The sequence below is a fragment of the Muntiacus reevesi genome, chromosome 11 (assembly GCF_963930625.1).
Source record: "Muntiacus reevesi chromosome 11, mMunRee1.1, whole genome shotgun sequence".
NCBI classification, from domain to species: domain Eukaryota; kingdom Metazoa; phylum Chordata; class Mammalia; order Artiodactyla; family Cervidae; genus Muntiacus; species Muntiacus reevesi.
In genome coordinates, this window is record NC_089259.1 from 31,267,694 (window position 1) to 31,289,319 (window position 21,626).

Consider the following 21,626-nt stretch of genomic DNA (forward strand, 5'->3'; position numbering starts at 1 on the left):
ATTTCTTAAATATAAATGACATCTGAAGTCAAAATACACATGATCAACAGAAGGCAACTACAAAACTCACAGGACTCAAACTTTCTATGGCCCACTGGGTCACCGTTCATCTGAAGGAAACTGTAACTGTAGTTGCTGGTGAAACTGAAGGGACCCAGATATTATCTCCCCTAGGAGGATGGTTGGGCATCTCATAGAAGCTTTACTTCCAGAGCTCAGTCGTTAATGAGATTTGCTCTGTTTTTTGAAGCTACGTATTTCAAAAACATTTCTTCTTAAGACCATATGTCTTTGCCAGTATCACTTTCCCAGCTGCACTGAGCATGTGTACTCAGTCATAGTTGAATCTTTGCGACCCTGTGGACTGTAGCCTGCCATACTCCTCTGTTCTTGGGATTTCCCCAGGCAAGAATACTGGAGTGGGTTGCCATTTCCTCCTCCAGGGGATCTTCTCGCCTCAGGGATTGAACCCTGGTCTCATGTATTGGCAGGCAGATTCTTTACCCCTGAGCCACCTGGGAAGCTCTCTTTCCTGGCACAAAGCTCAATATATTCCTATAACACATTCCTTTCACTAATTTCTATGCTAGAGGAAATGAAGTTAATCAGTTGGGTGTATGTGAGAAGACTCCTCAGGGAAACGTAAAATGGTTAGACAGAGGGCAATTTGCCAGACAGCTAGCATTGTTGCATGAAGAGCTGTGGGAGCAAATATTAGACTTTTTAGGGGTCATGGTTGGGTTTTCAGGCATTTCCTGTTAAGTCATGGTAAAGAATGCACGTTTGTGCATCAGAGGGGCCTATTTTACACATTTGAAATAAGATTTTGGATGGAGCATCGAGTTATGCTTTAGGAAGTGTGAGCCCATGATGATAGGCTGAAAAGTGCCCCCCAAAGTTATCCACACCCTGCAACAAACTAGGTAGCTCAAAACTACAGGAATGTATTCTTTTACAGTTCTGGAGGCTAGAAGTCTGAGATCAAAGAGTCAGCAGGACTGTGCTCCACCTGAGGTTCTGGGTAGAATCCTGTTTTGCCTCTTTTAGTTTTTGGTGGTAACCACCAATCCTTGGTGTGCATTGGCTTGTAGACACATCCAGTTGTTCTCTCCATCATCACATGGTACTGTCTGTGTGATTCTGTCTGTACATGACATTTTCCTCTTGTAAGGACACGAGTCATGTTGGATTATGTTCTACCCTAATGATCTCATCTTAACTTGGTTACATCTGCAAAGACCTTGTTTCCTAATACTGTCACATCCTCAGGTACCAGGGGTTAGGACATCAGCGTGTATTGGGGGGACACAATTGAATCTGTAACAGTCAAGGGGAGACTGGGAGAGCATGCTTAAAGTGAAAGGAAAAGTAGAGACTAGAGAACCCTGAAGACACATGAAAATGTCTGATCTTGACTAGAAGGTGGAGTTTCAGTTCAGAGAGTGACCAGCTAACCCCTCTTCCCATCTTCAATCCTCTTCATTAGTTCCACTGGACCTCACACCTCAGACAACCACCACTGCCTGTTTAGCAGGTTTCGCCTCCTCTTGGCCATGTCTTTAAGATTCACTTCTAAGGCATTGATGTGGACAACTTTATGTCCCGAGGCTGACAGGTACATCCAGAGCATGACCACTGCTGGCTTTCCACGAAATGTGAAAGTGTGTTCCTACCCTTTTCTTGTCAAACACACATACATGCACACGTGTGCATGTACACACACACACACACACACACTGCCTTGAGAATCTTGAATTTTATATGAGTCTGAGAAAATTGTACAAAAGCAGACATTTTCATTGTTTTCCTTACACATCTTCCAGATGGAAATTGCCCTGCATCCTGGTATAACCTGGAGGCATATACTGCTGCCCCAGGGGTCACTAGGAGAGTGAGGAAATTGTCCACCCTCTCTGACTCCCTTTTGGTACCCTCTGCTGCTTCTTCCTCACTGCCCAGTTTTCCTTGCTTTCAGGCGGCTCTTGGTCTGCAGCAAGGTGTGTCTGGAATCAATTCCTTAGGATGCCTCTAGCTGTGGTAGTAACCAGGGCACCAAAGACAAGTAAGCCAAGCTTCATCTTAGAGAGGGCAATGTGATAGGCCCTCAGGGAGGAGGGCTGAGTATGCCTGGGTACATGGGGGTTGGAGAGGGAAGTCACTATTCTTTGGGTCAGAGTGTTCTCTTAAAACACACTTGATGGACTTACCTGGTGGTCCAGTAGTTGGAACTCCCTGCTTCCACTGCAGGGGCCACGGGTTCTATCCCCAGCCAGGAAACTGAGATTCCCGTATGCCACTCCATGAGACCAAAAAGTGAAACAAACAAGCAAAACCCCCCAAACAAACAATAACAAAAAAAGCACCTGACTCAGAGAACAAGCACCTTGGTTGGTAGTGAACTCCTTGGCTGCTAGCAAGAATCTTTGGAAATTGTACGGGCTAAATTGTCTGCCCCAAAGTCCCAAGTACCCTAGAATTCAGCTGTATTTGGAGATACCTTTAAAGAGGTAATTAAGCTAAAATGAGGCCTCTAGGGTGGGCCCTAATCCACTATAACTGGTATCCTTATAAAAAGAAAAGGTTAGAACCCTAGACCCCAGGAATGCATGTCCAAGAGGAAGGACCACGTGAGGACACAGTGAGAAGGTGGCTGTCTGTGTGCCAAGGAGAGAGACTTCTGAAGAATCCTCATCTGCTAGCACCTTGATTGTGGACTTTGAGCTTCCAGAGCTGTGAGAAGTACACTTTAATCACTCAGGTCATTCAGTCTATGGCGTTTTATTATGGCAGCCCTTCCAAGGAAGGGTATCCGTAAGTCTCCTGGGGGACTGTCTGGAAGCTGGCCGGCCCTAGGATCGTCCTGCACTGTTCCCACCAGGTGGCAGAACATCCTGGAGGGCCGGCTGGGGGTGCAGGCTGGGCATGGGGTGAAGGCACAGCCTTGTGTCCTCTCCACCCAGACTCTAGAGGTTGCCTTCTGACCCCTGAGCTTCTGTTGCACTGGGTCCACTTAGCACATGTGCTGCCTGTGATGAACGACTTTACAAATTTCGGGGAGGGAAGGCTGACTCTTCATTCCAGGAAGTGCTGATTTCCTATTTGCAACAAACCCATGGGACATTGGGGGTTCCCAGGTAGAGCTTAGTAGTAAAGAACCCTCTGCCAAAGTGGGAGAATAAGAGATGCAGATTCAACCCATAGATTGGGAAGATGCCCTGGAGTGGGGCATGGCAACCCACTCCATTATTCTTGCTTGTAGAATCCCATGGACAGAAGAACCTGGTGGGCTATTGATCATGGGGTTACAAAGAGTCAGACATGACTGAAGCAACTTACCATGCATGCACATGAAACATTCCCTTTTAAGACTCATCCAGGGACACATAACTTCCTCAGTTGAGGTGATTACAGGGAATCGGAAGCCAGCCTTGTCCTACCACTTGGAGCACTGACGTCACTCCAACTGATATTCTAATTCTCGAAAAGCCTGGTACCTGGCAGTGGGAAAACTCTTTTGTGACTACAGGAAGAAACTAAAAGTGTGTGTGCACTCCCAGTTTGCTTAGGAGTCAAGAGGGACAGGAAGGGTAGGACAAAAATAAATAACTTTTTTGGGGGAGGGGGCAAAAGAACTATCAAAGTCTTCTGTCCCTCTGCAGCAGACAGCTTTACAGAGATTCCCATCACTGATGTGATCTCTCCCTCTCGTGAGCCATACAAGGTCCATATCAGTACTAGTTGTGCTTGTTTGTTTATTAATTCCACAGGGATTTATTGAGCTCCTTCTGATGCTTGCTAGATGCAGAAACAAATCATAAGGCACGATTCCTGCCCTTGAGTAAGCCAAGGTCTGGCCTGGAGAAAAATCCCCCACTGGGAACACTAGTATGTCGAGGTAAGGTGCCACATAGGAGAGGGCCATATAGGGTGACCAGAGGGGCAGGGAAGGCCACAGGGCAGAGGGGACGTCTGAGCAGGAGTTCGCCAAGGTGGGGCAGCGTTAGACAAGGCGGCCTGTGCTTGGAGGGGCGTGGGGTGTAGAGGGGCTCTGCGTGCTCCAGGGATGCTGATGGGTCCAGCTTTTGAATTCTGTCCACCACAGACTGGCACCTGCCATGGGTGCTTGTCTTCTACCTCTACAAGGATTAACTCATGTACCATGGCAGCTGCTGACCTCCAACAGCCTCTGAAGGAGCTCAGGGTGGAGAGCAGGAATAAGGAGCCCTGTGTTCCAGGAAGCTGGCAGGAAATGTCTTTAGATAGTTAGATATTCTCAGGAGCTCATTTTGTGAGTCCAGTTCTTTGTATCATCTCATATCTAGGAAAGCACTAAAATCCTTCACGATGACGACTGTTTCTCGTGACTATCAGAAGCTTCATGAGACCAGTAGAGACTTTCTACAGAAAAAATATGTGCTTGGTTGCATGTACTCCCCCTTTTACCAAAATCACATATATACTGTCTTTTCCCCCTATGTCTTTGGAGCAGTTTCTCAGAGTTATCTGAGGTGCTGTTTCCCAGGCTGCAGTTCTCATATTGCCCTGGATAAAACCAGCTCTCACGTTGTACATTTTTTTAGTCGACAATACTCATGTGAAAAGATGAAGTGACAGGAGAGAAAACCAGATAGGGGGCCAGTTGGTGAAGAGTCATATATATTGTTAAAGATTCTGTCCTTGACACCACAGGCCCCTAGGAACCAGGGTGAAGTTTTGAACTGAGAGATTAAATATGCAGACAGACATGGCCAGACCCATATGTAAAGACAGAACTCCCACCATAGTCTGCAGCAACCAGCCCAGAAATCAACGTATTGTGCACAGTAACCAGCCCAGGAAGTCAGTCTGCTAGCTACAAATCAGACTTTGAGGAAGTCAGACCTTCATCTCTAGTTATCTTCCAGGAAAACAAACAATAATCTCTATAACAATTGCCCCCACACAACCAGGACTTGATTCCTGACAGCTTTTCTAATTTTTGTCTCCACTCCCAATTTAGGACCAACTAGAGAAAGTCAAACATACATGCATAACCAACCACGTATAAAGCCCTGCTTCTCATGCACATCTGCAGCTTCTCAGTGCCAACAGCCTCCAGTCAGGGTGCCCCTGAAGCCTTCTCATTTTTCTACTATGAAGCTTTTCCACTCCTCTGCCTGCCTTTCAGTCTCAGCAAAAATGCCAATGATGCTGGCTTACTCCTCTCTAGAAGCAAGTTCAGAATAAGTGGCCTTTGTTTGTTCTCATCTGGTTGTGAAAGTTGCTTAGTCGTATCCAATTCTTTGCAACCCCGTGGAATTCTCCAGGTCAGAATACTGGAGTGGGTAGCCTATCCCTTCTCCAGGGGATCTTCCCGACCAGGAATCAAACCGGGGTCTCCTGCATTGTAGGCAGATTGTTTATCAACTGAGCTATGAGGGAAGCTGGTCTTCAGTTCTTTCCATAGAATCTGGGTGAGACAAAATAGTGTTGAGAATAGACAGTTGGCTGCTGCTGTCTCCTATGCCTTGGGCTGAACTTTGCTGAACTAGTAACTTACTCTTGTTTATTTGTGTTTCTTCTTTTTTTTTCCCTAGCAGGTCCAGAACTTGAGGATAAAGGACAGGACTCAGTGACCCCCCACCCCCTCTTGGGGAGATAAGGGTTCTCAATAGTGGTGCTCCAGGTCAGGGCTAAGAAGAGAGACATTCAAGGCAGACCTGGGGCAAAGCTATGGATAGAGCACCATCCAAGCAGCTGTGTGTGTGTGTTTTAAATTGGTGTGTGATTGCTTTGCAATGTTGTGTTAGTTTCTGCTCTACAGCAATGTGAAGCAGCTGTATGTTTACACACATGCCCTTCCTCTCGAGTCTCCTTCCCTCCCACCATCCCACTCCTCTGGGTCGTCATGTAGCACCGAACTGAGCTCCCTGGGCTAGACAGCAGCTTCCCACTAGCTGTTTTACATGGTAGTGTGTCTATGTCAGTGCTACTCTCTCAGCTTGTCCCATCCTCTTCTTTCCCCTCTCTGTCCACAAGTCTGTTCTCTATGTCTGCACCTCTATTCCTGCCCTGCAATAGGTTCATCAGTGCCGTTTTCTAGATTTTATATATACATACGTTAATATACAATGCTTGTTTTTCTCTTCCTGACTTACTTCACACTGTATGACAGTCTCTAGGTCGGTCCACATCTCTACAAATGAGTTTTTTTTTTCCATTTATTTTTATTAGTTGGAGGCTAATTATTTACAATATTGAAGTGGGTTTTGTCATACATTGACATGAATCAGCCATGGAGTTACGTGTATTCCCCATTCTGATCCCCCCTCCCACCTCCCTCTCCACCCGATTCCTCTGGGTCTTCCCAGTGTACCAGGCCCGAGCACTTGCCTCATGCATCCAACCTGGGCTGGTGATCTGTTTCACTATAGATAATATACAAATGAGTTTTAAGTTGTTGCTCGCTCTGCTCTAATTTCCCTTTATAAGCGAAAGTGCTATTTGCTCTGTTGTATCTGACTTTGCGACCCTGTGGCCTGGAATTCTCCAGGAAAGAAGACGAGTGCGTAGCCATTCCCTCCTCTGTAGGGGACAGGTGGATGGGGCGGTGGGTCTTCCCAACCCGGGGATCAACCCTGGGTCTACCTGCATTGCAGGCAGATTCTTTACCATCTGAGCCACCAGGGAAGCCCTTATTAGTCCTGAGCCCTTGGCAAAGCCTATCCCACAAGATAACCTTGTATCACCATTATTGTGGAGAGGAGGAAGGTGCCTGTCCTGCTTTGGGAGGTGCTGAGAGCTGCCAGCTTGGTGCAGAAGGCTCGACAGCCCCTCAGCACTTGTGCACCCACCAAAGCTTGGGGGACTTGATAGCACTCTGGACACTCAGCACTTAGGATGTGCCTCTTCTGTTTCTTTAGTTATTTCAGTCATACAATTTTATATGAGTCAGAAAACCTGTGCTATTACTTCTATACAATCACTGATTTTGACTGTTTCTAGTAGTCAACGCACCTATAGTTAAAGTGTGAAGGTGTCTTTTTTTTGGTACTTTATAAAATATTAACAGCTTGATTAATATACCTATGAATTTTTACTACTTATTATGATATATTTCCTTAATGAAATGTAAGGTGGATGCATTTTAATGTATTTATTTCAAGATTTTGAGTCTTTTTGTGGGCAGTGCTCTAGACCATGGTGGTGGGGGGACCATAGAGTTCAGGACCCTTTCTTTCTCATCCTTTCTCATGGATTGTAACCTATCCATGAGATAGGTTTCTCATCCCTTGTAAACTATGCTCAGGGGTTACTATCCAGACATGTGATTGGCGCTGAAAGCCAGCATGGAAAAGAATGAAAGATTGGCAAAGTCCAGACCGTCTGCTGGTGAGTCTCGGGGAGATGCTCAGCTAAGAGGCTCCTGGAAGGGTCCTGAGAAGCTCTCCTCCCACCTCAGGCTGGAAGCTCCACTGAAGCAGTCATGTTTATCACTTGTGATCAAGTCTAAGCCAGTGACTCTCACGTTCCAGGTGCTCAGTGAGTATGTGTTGACTGAATGAGAACTTTCAGGTGCCCTTGTGTTCTGGTTTCTCTCTCTCCAGTTCTCCCCTAGGACATAGGTTAGTTTAACAGAGCAGAGGAGATTACCTGATATATAATATAAATCTGTATGAATGGAATATCATCTCTGTAATGTCAAGAATCATCAAAAGTAAGATGATATGGCAGTTATATGTTTTATAATTTTTTCCATGTATTCTCTAGCTTCTTACATCCTGTAAAAAATTTCAGACTCACACATACCTAATTAGAAATGAAAATTTACTTGTTCCTTTGCCCAAAATGTATATTAAAATTATTTTGCTGATACAAGGAAACTTAGAAAAACAGAGTATTAGTTCAACACAAGAAATTTTATGTCTTCAGCATTGTCTCGAAGTGCCCTTTCATATTATACAGTCTTTTTAAATCTCATTTTACTTGGGAGAATAAACTGGTCAGCTAACTCATGAATCCTGTGGGGCACTTACTGTATCACGTCCCATGAGTAGTTGTCACATGTAAACAAGTGTTTACATAATCTCGGCAAGTCTTTTTTTTTTAAACTGTGCTGAGTGGCATGTGGGGTCTTAGTTCCATGATCAGGGATTGAACCTGTGCCTGCTGCAGTGGAAGCATAGAGTTGTAATCACTGGACCTCCAGGGAAGTCCCAATGAGTCTTAACAGTCTTTTCTGCTCATGTGAAATGACTTCTGTTTTTTAGGGACCTCAGATGCTGAGAATTGAGTTAGTCATCATCAGACTCTTTATTCATGGCACAACATCATTGGTCCAGAAAGGCTACACTTTTCTCTTTCATTTTCCTTTGGTCATTTTTCTTCATCTCTTTCCTGCAGTTCCATACACCTCAGTCCCTAATGTCTTTAAGGTTTGTCCTCCCAAGCCATCTTCTATATTTTGAACATATTTTCTTAAAAAACTATATAATAATATTTAAAGTTTAAAATTTTTGTATAAATGACTTTGTGATATACATCTCAACTAGCTTCTAAGTTTCATAAAATATTGGCTTTTTTCGAGAACTATTCGTGTTACTTTGTATAGCATGCTTCTGACTGGCATGTATGATTCTGCAACAGTCATGCACCATAGCTTATCTCTTCCTTTCCTCATGGATGTTGTTCCCAGCTGCTCCCACTTCTACAGATCTGTGCATGTCTCATTATGAACCTACCCTGTGGTTTCTTTGGTAAGTATGTCCTAGAGTTGAGCGGTTGAGGTTTGGGGGTATATGCATATTTAGCTTCAGTAAGTAGTGCTGACTTGCTCTCAGGAATGCTGGTACTGTTTACTGAACCCAGGTCCCACTGCTTGCCATTCAAAAGCCATTAAAGAGGCCAGGTTGGTGGAATTAATAAAAGTTTGCTTTATTTTGGATGCTTGCAACCTGGGGGTGGAGGGAGGGTGGATCCTTTTCCAAAGGCTAACTCCCCTCTGACAATCAGGGGGCAAGAAATTTAATAGGCTGAGGGCTGAGGCTACATGCAGAAATAGCAGTCAGTTCTGACAGTCATCTTGAAATTTGTCATGCAGTGGTCTGACCAGTGTCATCTTGTTTTAAGAACAGTTAGGTTTTAGTTCCAGGGCTGGTTTGGTTCCATTTTTTGAAGCCAGTTCTCAGAATTGTGGCAGCTTATGTCATGGCTATAGTCTGGTCATCATGTAGTTAACTTCTTCAACCTGGTGGGGGTTTCACTCTCCAAGATAGCTCATATATTATGGCTCAGAACATTATAGCCCTTGAGGAGAAACTAAAGGTCCTTAACTATGCTTAATGACTCAAGTATTATTTGGTCTGCTGTGACTGTTTTCCTTTGTTTCTGCATGTTTTCTCTTCTCTGATTAAACCTATTCTTTGGCTAAAGTTTTTCCACAGACAAAAGGTAGTCAGAGAACATGGGTAAGAGAGGAAGGACTGTTGCTGGCCAGAGTCTTGACTTTCTCTGCCCACCAAAGCAGAATGAAAAATACACAGAGAGAGTTTGAAGGAAATAGAAAGATGGCTTAATTCTCAGCCAGTGGAGAGGGCAACACAGTAGGCTCAAGCTTCAAGGACTGTGCCTCCCATCCATAAGGGGTCTAGAGGCTTGTAAAAGATGAGGGCTCAAAGTGAGGAGTCGTGATGAGGAACAAAAGTGTTCGGATCTTGATTTCTTCCTCTTGCATTGTTTCAAAGACAGTCATAGACTGGTGTCAGTAACCCGGTAATTGGGTCTGGTGGTTTGATGCCTCTGCGGCCTACTTTCTGATATGTAACTATAGGGGGAAGGGTTGTAAGGGTAAACACCAGATACAGGATGTATTTAGCATGTAGAACCAAAGGAAAATAGATGTGAAGTTTAGCTCCTGCTGAGTCAGGGGACAGAAAAGCAAACTTAGTTGTAGGCATGCAGAGTTAGGAGCAGTTAAAGTAAAACACTTTCCATGAGTTCAGGTCTGCTCACTGTTATCTTTATTTTCTTTGTTCTCAGAAAGGGAAAGAGAAAAACTCATTTCTCTCTTTTTTATTTTTTTCCTTTTCACTGCAACAGGACTGTGGGGCCTGTTCCGTTTCAGTACCTGTGTAGATTCTAATGTGGTAAAGACTGATTGATAGAAGCCACATAAACAAAAGCTCCTTGGGTTCTTTGCATATGAAGAGTTCCTGAGATCTTCCAGTTTGAGAAACAATGATTTAGGCTACACCAATACTGGCAAAAATCATCAATTATCAAGTTTGCTTTATGTCATGTTAAGCGAGGTATTGTCTTACCCTGATGCATTCACTCATCAATAAGGTATATTATGTATTTTTTCACCACTTAGGAGAAAGGTGAATTGGCTTCTAAGTGTAGAAGGCCTCCTTTTCAGTCTGTGAGTGAGTAAGGATGAGAAGCTTGACCACCCCATCTCAAAAGTGCAACATGGAGGTAAGGCGCTGAGCCCTCAATTGTCAGAACTCTCGGAGGCCAGCTGGGGAGGTTTCATTCCCAGCGAAGGCCAGAGGCCAGTCTGGGACTAGAGTTGTTTGTGCTGAGCTACAACGTACATTCAAGATCTTTCTTGAAGATCAGCAATTCTGGTCCTAAGTGGTCTACGTGGCCTGAGGTGGTGAGTAACTCTGAAGCGCCTTCCTTCAGCTTGCTGTCCCTTTAAGCCTGGCAGCTGCCCTGCGGCAGTTACAGTAACTGAACTCAGTCAGATCTGGTTGCTCTACTCTGGCAGTCTGCCACTGTTCCCCTTTCACCCCAGCTTCTTGCCCTCCAGGTATCATGGGGCAGGTGATGAGAAGCTGAAATCAGTGTCCTGTGTGAATGGCTAGAGAAATAATCAACTGAGATGATGAATTCAATTGTAATTTACCTACTGCTTAAACATACTCTCGGAGAAGGCAATGGCACCCCACTCCAGTATTCTTGCCTGGAAAATCCCATGGATGGAGAAGCCTGGTGGGCTGCGGTCCATCGGGTCTCTGAGAGTCGGATACGACTGAGCAACTTCATTTTCACTTTTCACTTTCATGCATTGGAGAAGGAAACGGCAACCCACTCCAGTGTTCTTGCCTGGAGAATCCCAGGGATGGGGGAGCCTGATGGGCTGCCGTCTATGGGGTCGCAGAGTTGGACACGAATGAAGTGACTTAGCAGTAAACATACTCTAGTGTGTGACCTGTCACTGTTCAGTGGACGCCAGTGCTATGCGATATGTGATGGTGTGTGTACAAAATTCATCACTCTATTTTCACCCTATAGAATAAACACAGCCTTTATCATTTTGTCACATTTGCTTCCAGGATTTTCTCTTTACATTCTTTCAAAAAAAGGAATCGTTAGGATAAAGCAAAGTCAAAGCCACCTTTTTTTTTTTTTTAATATTATTTTATTAGTTGGAGGTCAATCACTTCACAACATTTCAGTGGGTTTTGTCATACATTGACATGAATCAGCCATAGAGTTACACGTATTCCCCATCCCGATCCCCCCTCCCACCTCCCTCTCCACCCGACTCCTCAGGGTCCTCCCAGTGCACCAGGCCCGAGCACTTGACTCATGCATCCCACCTGGGCTGGTGGTCTGTTTCACCATAGATAATATACATGCTGTTCTTTCAAAACATCCCAAAGCCACCTTTAACCATTACCTCTAGGCTCATTCCTGCTGTTCCCGCTTTCCCACCTCCCACCCAAAGCAGTTACAAGTGTGCTTTGCATGATTGTTACGGAAAATGCAAATTGCCCAAGGCACAGTGAGGCCAATCAATACTAAAACATTGGAGTCTGGAACAGCGAAAGGTTTGTTACAGGGCCACACAAGGAGATGGGTGGCTCAGGCACTAAGAACCCCAAAGTTACTGAAGGCTTTCAGTAAAGCCCTTTTGTAGGAAAGGTGAGGGAGGGGCCTTGTCAGCTGCTGCAGACTTCAGATCCTTGTTTTTGAGGCCAGTTCATGGTCAGGTGACGATGTTTCTGTAAACCTCTACCAAAGAAATGTTATTCTCTGCCCTGACAAGAAAGAGCCAGGTCCCAAGCACAGCTGTCACCCTCCCGGGTCCCGGTCCTGGCTGAGAGGAGGCAGAGCTCAGCTGGCAGCTTTCTTAGTTCCAGGTCCCCAGACCCTGCCCAGTTGTCATCCCTGAGGGAGACAGGCACCCAACCTAACAAGCCCTCGGACTCCTCAGGCCTCCCACAAGGTGGGGGCAGTTCCTACAGACTGTGACCCAGGCAGATAGCCGCAACCATTGAGGTCACAGAGACAGGTTCACTGCTGCCTCAGGGCCTAGTCCTGGCCAATGGATGGCCCTGGTAAGTGCTCTGGAGCCCTGCAGGACACAGCCCCCAGCCTGTTTGCTGGCCGCCCCCTCTCCCACCAGCTCACCCGCTGGCCCAAGGCTGGGCAAGCTGGAGGGTCTCAGGGAGAAGGCAGGGATCTGCCTCTTACCTCATTCTCCACCTGAGGACCACAGCATCACCAACTGCTGACTGAGTCACCTCTCTAATGGCGCCTCATTGACGGTTGCTTGTGGACGGGGCCCACCGAGGGGCTGACCAATGGCTGAGGAGGACCCGTTGCCTGGTAACAGGGTGCTGAGTAATGGTGCCCAACAATGGCTGCGTGCTAAGGGATGTGCTCTGTTACATGATTTTAGTCCTTTTTTAATTTCTAAAATCACATTTATAACTATAGATCCATAAACAAGACTTAATATTGTAGTTATGTATTTTAAAGTTTGCATAAATAATTTAATAGAGTACATTTATCATTTTCATGGGATTCTCAGGTGGTTCAGTGGTGAAGAGTCTGCCTACAATGCAGGAGACCCAGGTTTGATCCCTGGGTTGGGAAGATCCCTTGGAGAAGGGAATGGCTACCCACTCCAGTATTCTTGCCTGGAGAGTCCCATGGACAGAGGAACCTGGCAGGCTACAGTCCATGGGGTCACAAAGAGTCAGACATGACTTAGCAACTAAACAACAACAACAATAACGTATCATTTTCACATCATTCTTAGGTTTTTGAGATTATCTATCTATGGATCTCAGAAGAGTGGTTTTTCAATTTGTTTAGCATTTTTTAATTTGTAAGGATAAAAATCTTGACTCCCAAATTCTTTACACGTTGCACCAGAACAACTTGTAAAGTAGGCTCTTTGATGCCATCATGCTGTTTTCTAATACAGTTCTATTTTTCCTTTTTCACTTGTTTTTCTTACCTTATTGTACTGACTAAAGTCTCCACTACAACACTGCATAGACACTGTGAGAAAGGACAGCCTCGTATTGTATCCAGTCTTACAGAGAAAGCATTCAGTCTTTGGCAATTAAGTATGATATTTGCTGCAGGTTTTTCATAGAAATCCTTTGTCAGGTTGAGGAAATTTCCTTCTTTTCTTGGTTTGCAGAGAGATTTTATTCATTAATGTTAATTTTGTCAAATAGTTCTTCTATATCTACTGACATCATCACCGTGCTTTTCAGTCTTTTGACAAGTTTCATTATTTTGGTTTCAAATGATTCAACCTTGCTTCATTCAACCTAACCCTAACCCCACATGTTGTTCATTCACTCAGTCATGTCCGATGCTTTGCGACCCCACGGACTGCAGCATGCCAGACTTGCCTGTCCATCACCATCTTCTGGAGCTTGCTCAAACTCATGTCCATTGAGTCAGTGATGCCATCCAACCATCTCATCCTCTGTCATCCCCTTCTCCTCCTGTCTTCAATCTTTCCCAGCATCAGGGTCTTTTCCAATGAGTCAGTTCTTCTCATCAGTACCCAAAGTATTGGAGTTTCAGCTTCAACATGAGTCCTTCTAATTCAGGACTGATTTCCTTTAGGATTGACTGGTTTGATCTCCTTGCAGTCCAAGGGATGAAAGGTATACTCTTGGACGAAAGAGTCTTCTCCAACACCACAGTTCAAAAGCATCAGTTCTTCGGTGCTCAGCCTTCTTTATGGTCCAACTCTCACATCCATACATAACTACTGGAAAAATCAAAGCTTTGACTATTTGGACCTTTGTCGACAAAGTAATGTCTCTGCTTTTTAATATGCTGTCTAGGTATGTCATAGGTTTCCTTCCAAGGAGCAAGCATCTTTTAATTTCATGGCTGCAGTCACCATCTGCAGTGATTTTGGAATCCAAGAAAATAATGTCTTTCACTGTTTTTGTTGTTTCTCCATCTATTTGCCATAAAGTGATGGGACCAGATGCTATGACCTTAGTTTTTTGAATGTTGGGTTTTAAGCCAGCTTTTTCACTTGACTCTTTCACCATTAAGAGGCTCTTTAGCTTCTCTTTGCTTTCCTGCCATAAGGGTGGTATCATCTGCATATCTGAGGTTATTGATATTTCTCCACCAATCTTGATTCCAGCTTGTGCTTCATCCACCCCAGCATTTCGCATGATGTACTCTGCATGTAAGTTAAGTAAGCAGGGTGACAATATAGAGCCTTGATGTACTCCTTTCCCAATTTTGAACCAGTCCCCACATGGTCATCATTAGTTTCCTGGCACAGGAAAGTACCACAAAATGGCTGATTTAGGATAGCAGAGATTTACTGTCTCATGTTTCTTGAGGATAGAAGTCTGAAATCACAGTGTCATCAGCCCATGCTCGATGTGAAGCCTGTAGGGAAGGATCATTCTTTGTTCTTTCCGTTTCTGGCCTGTGTCAACAGAATTCCATTCTTTACTTCCATCTTCACGTGACATTCTCCGTCTCTGCACATCTTCCCCTTATTTGTATGTGTCTCTGAGCCCAAATGTCTCTCTTTTATAAGGACACTAGTTCCATTGGATTCGGGTTCATCCTAATGACATCATCTTAACTTAGTTAAATCTGTGAACAACTTATGCTATGGTTTTCAAATTTGTGTCCTGCCTCCCCACCATTCATATGTTGAAATCCTAACCCCCCAAAGGTGATTGTATTTGTAGATGGGGCCTTCGGAAGGAGCTTAGGCATGAAAGTGGAATTCTCATCAGTGGGATTATTGCCTCATAAAGGAGGGTCCAGAGGCACCATAGACCCTCTTCCAGGTGAGAACATAGAATGCGCGTTATGAATCAGGTGGTTGGTCCTTACCAGAACGTGATCACACTGATGTCTTGATCTTGAACTTCTCAGCTTCCAAAATTGTGAGAAACAGATTTCTGTTGTTTATAAGCTACCCTATCTGTGGTATTCTGTTATAGTGGCCCAAACAGATATAGACAATTTATTTCCAAATATGATCACATTGAGGTACTACTCCAAGGTCAGGATGTCAATATATTAATGTTTCCTTTGGTGGGGAGACACAATTCCACCTATAAAAGTTATGATGTATAATCATTTAGCATAGTGGTAGATTTTAAATACTTTGGTAAAGATTTTTGTGTCCATGTTTATAAAGTATTTTGTACCATTTTTTTTGTATAATGACTTTGGTTTTGATATGACTATAATGTGGCTTCAAAAAATATTTTGGGAAGAGTTCCTGCTTCCCCTCTTATTTTTCTGTGGCTAACTTTAAGATTTTTTCTTTGACTTTTGTTTTCTGTATTTACTACATGTGTAAGTATGATTTTGTTTTTATTTATCTTATAAAGATTTGTTGGTTTTCTTGCTTTTATGGAAGAATCATAGCCATTGGTGCTTCACATATTGCCTCTGCTCCATTTTTTTTTCTCCTCTCTTTTCCCTGTGAGACTCCAATTAAATTTTTGTTAGATCATTTTACTTTACTTGAATTTCTTTATGTATATTTCATCTATTCCCTTCCCCAAGCTGTATTTTTCATAATTTCTCAGATCTCTATTTCATCTTATTATTTTCACTTTCAGCAGCAGCCTATCTGCTGCCAAATTTGTCCACTGAATTTTTAAGTTTGACTATGACTTCCCTCATTTATAGAGGTTTTGTCTGATTCTTTTTCACACTTGTCGGGTTACTTCTCATAGTTTCTCTCCATATAGGTATGTTAAAGCTTGTGCTTTTTTTTTATGGTTATTTTCTTTCTAAAGAAATCTGTACCTTCTAACTCAAGCATTTGAAATCTTTAGTGGGCAGTTTCTGCCATCTTTTATTCATAATGCTGATTATTTATGATGCTTTGCTTTCTTTTTTGGCTGTATATTACTCCTTATCCTCAATAAATAATTTGTGGGGATTTTATGAGGCTTAGGATGAAGGTATTTTTCTTTGGAGTGGACTATTTGTTTCAGTCACCTCTAGCACTACCAGTGTTGAACCCTTTTAGATAAAACTTGACGTTTCTTTCAACTCTGGTGATTCCAGTTTGGATTATTTTGCTAGACAGCCAGCCCACCAGAAGTTGTAGCCTTCCAGGATGTGTTCTCTGTCTCTTTCCTTCCTCCCTCCCTCCCTCGCTCCCTCCCTTCCTTCTCTTTCCCTCTTCCCTTTTTCTCTCTCCTTCCTCAGGAGATGAATCTGTGTGACCATAGGGTTCTTTCAAATTCCCTAAGCCTTTCTTATATACCCTCTATTTCTCTATAATTAACTTTAGTAGGACTTTGCAAATTTCTTCTGGGAAAAAGTGCTTTTTAATTTTTTTCATCTATTTCTCTGCATTTTTTGCTTTTGACTGATTTTTTGCCCAATAATAGCTTTTATCTTGACTATTCAATGCATTAAAAAAACTTTAAAATTTTGGCTTTTTTTTTTTTAGCATTTTAAAATGTTTCAGTAGAGAGTTTGGTCACAATAAGATTGCCCACCATTATCTAAAGCCTTACTTTTGTGTCTAAATAAATCACTGCTTCCTACTAGTCTTGATTACCAAAGTTTTTCGTTCATTTCTTGGTGGGATATTCAATCTTCTGTCTCTGGCTTGAATGTTTCAGTGGTAGAGTATAAGTGTGGCTCCAGTATTCCCTTTCCTTCCAAATTTTGTAGGCGATTAAATTGGTTTTAGGGGACTTCCTTGGTGGTCCAGTGGTTAAGAATCCACCTTGCAATGCAAGGATATGGGTTTGATCCCTATTCTTAGAACTAAGATCCCACATGCCAGGGCAACTAAACCTGTCTGCTCTAACAACTGAGCCCTGGTGGTCTGGAGCCTGCACAACACAAGACACAAGGAGGATCCCCAGTACTGAAACCAAGACCCCACGCAGCCAAATAAGTGCATTGAATAATCTAGCTTCTGATTGAAATGAAATAATGATTTTTTTAAAAAAGAATAATGATCTGTTTTTCATTATTCTTAAAGTCCAACAAACTTTGTCAGGAAGTGTCTTGGCATTGGGCATTGGTTGTTTTGTATCTGATTTTCCTTAATCATGTCATGCCCCTTAAAGAAAAGTCTTTAATGACAAGCTTATTCTACCATGGCTTTGGATATTTTTATTTGTAATCTTTTGTTTGCATCAGCAACTGCTTAGCTAATTTTTTCATTTTTTGTTTCTTTCTCAAGGACAACAAATATACACACATTGGATATACTTTGTCTTAAATTTATAATTTTTCTCCAGTTCTTTATCCTCTGTGCTCTTTCAAATTTCATCTTGCTTAGTTTTCTGTAGTATGTGAAGCATACCCCCTCTTTTCAGCTATTATTTGAGTTGCTTCAATGTAGCTTTTCATTTTCTTAAGGTATTTTTCTCTTTCATTTCTTCCCTGAGCTCTTTCAGGTCAGCTTAAAATTCTTCTGAAGTTTTATTATCACTTTACTTTTTAAAGATTTTTTTTAATGTGAACCATTATTAAAGTCTGTATTGATTTTATTACAATATTTCTTCTGTTTTATGGTTTGGTTTTTTGGCCAGAAGGCACTGCGGGATCTTAGCTCCCATACCAGGAATCAAACGCTCACCCCTTGCATTGGTAGGTGAAGTCTTAACCACTGTACCACCAGGAAAGTCTCTATTATCACTTTAAAAAATGATTTTTTTGAGCTCTTATTTCATCATGGCTATATTTAACTTCTTTTAAAGTAAATGCATTTTCTATGTGCTTTGTTACTTAATTCTTTTGATATGCAAACAACAACTCCCTTTGTCTTTTGTTCCTCCTACTTTGTCATATTTTGGGCAAAAGGCTGCATGACTTTGCATGGATCCTCTGCTGGATCACTTTCTACCACTGCTCAGTTTCCTGGGCCACTCTCCTGACCGGGTACCTGCTGAGGAAGGAGGCACCTTGTGGGCACACAGGGGCTTTGCCTTAGGCTTGGCCCTTCCCAGTGGGAACAGTCGGCCACTTTATTGTGAACCTTCCCTTAAGTTGCAGGTCAGCAGGCTTTACGAGGTAGCCCTGATGACATAGGTCTCTGGTTGGGTGAAGACCCAGAGCTTTGTATACGTTCATCAGCAGCAGCTTAGCTGTCATTCACCTCTTTTATTGTGTTTCTCTTGTATCTTCTCCTCATTCATGGATACTTTGTTAGTGAAATGTGGGAAGAGAAATACCTGGACTAAGCTACAATTATGATGGTGGAAGCTCTGACCCAGAGAATCTGAACATCTACTTTAACCCTGAACTGAAAGAATTTTGACAAATCTGGGCAATGTGGGTGTATGGACACATACAGAGTTATTTTCTCAGTGTGGATGGCCCGCAGGGCAAAGCCCCTTCCCAGGCTGGCCTCTCCTCACCACAAACAAAGCTACCTTTGGCCCTTTGGTCAAAAGCCTTCTTCCTTCTTGAGTTAGGAGATGTCCGAGTAGGAAAGCTACATAGGCAAGGAAGACTATTCAAGACTCTTGCAGAAACAAGGGAGAGAGAACTCAACTCAGCTGACATAAGACTGGAGAGGGATTTTTAAGAGCTGAGGTGGGGAAGAGGGGGATTATGGACAATCCAGGGTTTGAACATTCGTTTTACCCAAAGGAAAAGTACAGCTTCTCCCCTTTCATAACAGGAGGGAGTTTTCCAGCTTTGAGCAGTGCCTCAGCCGAAGTCAGGAGTCTATGGTCCTGGATGGTTGCATTTCAGAGATATCCCAGGTCCTTGAGAAAGATTCCTTGAATCTTAAAGCTGATAAAAGGGCTTTTGAGATTTACATACATTTCAAAGGGCATAGAGTAAGTTTAGTTACAATTACAGGTTATCTAAAGAGAATACTTTAGGAAAAAGAAAAGTGACTTCAAGGACCTGCAGGCAGAAAGACAACTGTTTGGACTTTAGTCTAGATGAAGGTCATCCTGGTCAGGGTTCAGGTTTCTGATCTGGGAGCCATTGCTCCTTAGCTAAGACACTCTTCAGGGGGGGGTCCCCATCCCATCCTCCCCTCTGCTTCCCTTTCTTCAGTCTCTTTCCTCTTCCTCTTTCTGGGTCCAGCGTTTGGGTCCTAATTCGTGGTCCTCACCCCTTTCTTGGGCCCTGTGCCCACCCAGAGCCTCTGGGGCTAGGGAGGGGTGGGGTATGTGAGCTGTGGAGCAGTCCGGCTGTCCCCTTTATTCAGGGCAGCAGGGGAAGGCTGCTCTACCTCTCTTGGCCCAGGTCATGATCCCTGGGAGCAAAGAATGCTGTCCTTCCCAGGGACTCAAGAGAAGCTGTGTGTAACCCCTCCACACACACAGAGACACACACACACAGAATACCCGCTGCCCTCCCTGGAGCCTCCCTTCACCTGAGTTTCCATGTAACGTCTTGGTGCCTTCTTGCCACAGGACCTGTTCGCTTCTCTGGGGGCTGTCGGACGTGGAGGAAAAGATGGGCTTGAGGCAATCTCTGCAAGGAGCAGATGTGCCACAGGCCCGCACCATTTACCTCAACGAACCCCTTAGGAACACTTTCTGCGAAAACTCCATCAGGTGAGAAGACTGTGGAGATAGGAGGAGAGGAAGGAGGAAGGAGGAAGCTGTGGTCTTCCCCAAAATAAACACTTTGTGAGGATGCTCCAGGCTAGAACAGCGTTCTTGAACCTGGAGGAACTCACTGCAGAGAACAGGATTTGTCTTCGCCTCCTCTTTGAGGCTTTTTGAAGTCGCTGTCTGCTCTGACTTGTCCCCATTCACAGTCTGAGAGTGCTCTAGCAAAACCACTTGCTAGGGAGCGGGGCAAAGCCCTCGCCAGGGGAGCCACCCACCAACATCACCCACTGGGGAATGAGCATTAGCTAGGAAGAGTTCTGCTTCCTGAGGAATTCACTGAGCCGAGTACTGAAACTCTGCAGAGGTAGTTTAGATGAAAGCCTAAAAGGGACTTTTTTCATATATATGTTTATAACTTCCCTGGTGGTTCAGATGGTAAAGAATCCACCTGCAATGCGGGAGACCTGGGTTCTATCCCTGGGTCAGGAAGATCCGCTGGAGAAGGAAATGGTTACCCACTCCAGTATTCTGGAGGCTTCCTGGACAGAGGAACCTGGTGGTCTATAGTCCATGGGGTCGCAAAGAGTTGGACATGACTGAGCAACTAACACACATACGCACACACACACATATATGTGTGTATATACGTATACACACACACACATATATATTCTTTATTTTTTTAAAACCATGCTCTAAAGTCAGAGGTTGGATACATGAGGTCAGTAGTCAGTAAGATTTTTCACTATTAACTAACTAACCAAAGAGCTTAAAAATGTGCATCATTGACTTGGCAAGAGAAAGAGGATATCTCTGAAGCCAAAAATGAAGGCAAAGCAGGAACCCAAAGAGGCCAAGGTTACTGATGTGGCTGGTTTCGGAGGACACCTCAGGTTTCTGAGGACACCTGCCCAGTTCTGGTGACTTAGGGCTTCAGATTTCGTGCTCAGGGGGAGAAGGGAACTTAAACCTAAGGCCACACCTGGTGGAAAACAGAATTGGATACCCACTACTGTAATACTGGGTCTTTGGAGGACTATGTCCTAAATGAAGGGAGAATGAAACATCTGCTTTTTAAAAGACATGTGATAAAGAAACTTAACCTCTTTTAAATTTGGCTCTGGCTTTAATATTTATAAAATTATTTTGTGTATCAATAGTCTTAAAAGTTATTAAATGTAATGAACTTGAAGAATAATTTTGGATTGCTAATTATTAATTCTATTTAGTCCATGAGTCTTTCAAAAACATCCTACCTAAGGAATTCTTCAAATTCAAAACAGAACTTATATTTTTATATATCAAAATTTTGCTCATTACCAGGTTGTGTTCCTTATTACCTTCTCCTTTCCATGTGTTTATTTTTTTTCTTTTGAATCTTTTATTATGTATTGGAGTATAGCTGATTAACAATTTTGTGATAGTTTCAGCTGAACAGCAAAGGGACTCAGTCATCCATGTGTCTAGATAGCATGCGGCTCTCTGCTTTCAGATCCTTGGTTCTCCACATCTGCCTGTGTATTCACAGTACTTCATGAAATGGGGAAATTCTTCTTTTACCTTGGGTTTTTTTTTTTTTAAATGACAATGAATGCTGTCAAAAAAGACAAAATATCTTTAGAAAAGGCTCAGCATTTTAAGACAGTGTTTTATCCACTTCTGAGTTATAGCCAAAGTTTGTGTTTTCCACTGGCGCTCACTGGGCTCAGAGGGTTAACTTTCTGACTTTCTACCCGCAGCACAGCCAAGTACAGCAAGTGGTCGTTTCTGCCTCGATACTTGTACCTGCAGTTCAGCAAAACCGCCAACGCCTTCTTCCTCTTCATCACTGTATTGCAGGTG

At 43.5% G+C, this 21,626-nt stretch overlaps 1 protein-coding gene across 1 annotated transcript in view; it reads left to right on the top strand.

Annotated features, from left to right (window-relative positions):
- Positions 1 to 3,887: 3,887 nt before the first annotated feature.
- Positions 3,888 to 21,626, top strand: part of LOC136144121 (phospholipid-transporting ATPase IB-like) — a 93,779-nt gene continuing 76,040 nt past the window's right edge. The window contains exons 1-3 of the mRNA XM_065901795.1: positions 3,888 to 3,895; positions 19,641 to 19,784; positions 21,524 to 21,623. Coding sequence (XP_065757867.1) covers positions 3,888 to 3,895; positions 19,641 to 19,784; positions 21,524 to 21,623 — 252 coding nt within the window. The remainder of the gene's footprint in view (positions 3,896 to 19,640; positions 19,785 to 21,523; positions 21,624 to 21,626) is intronic.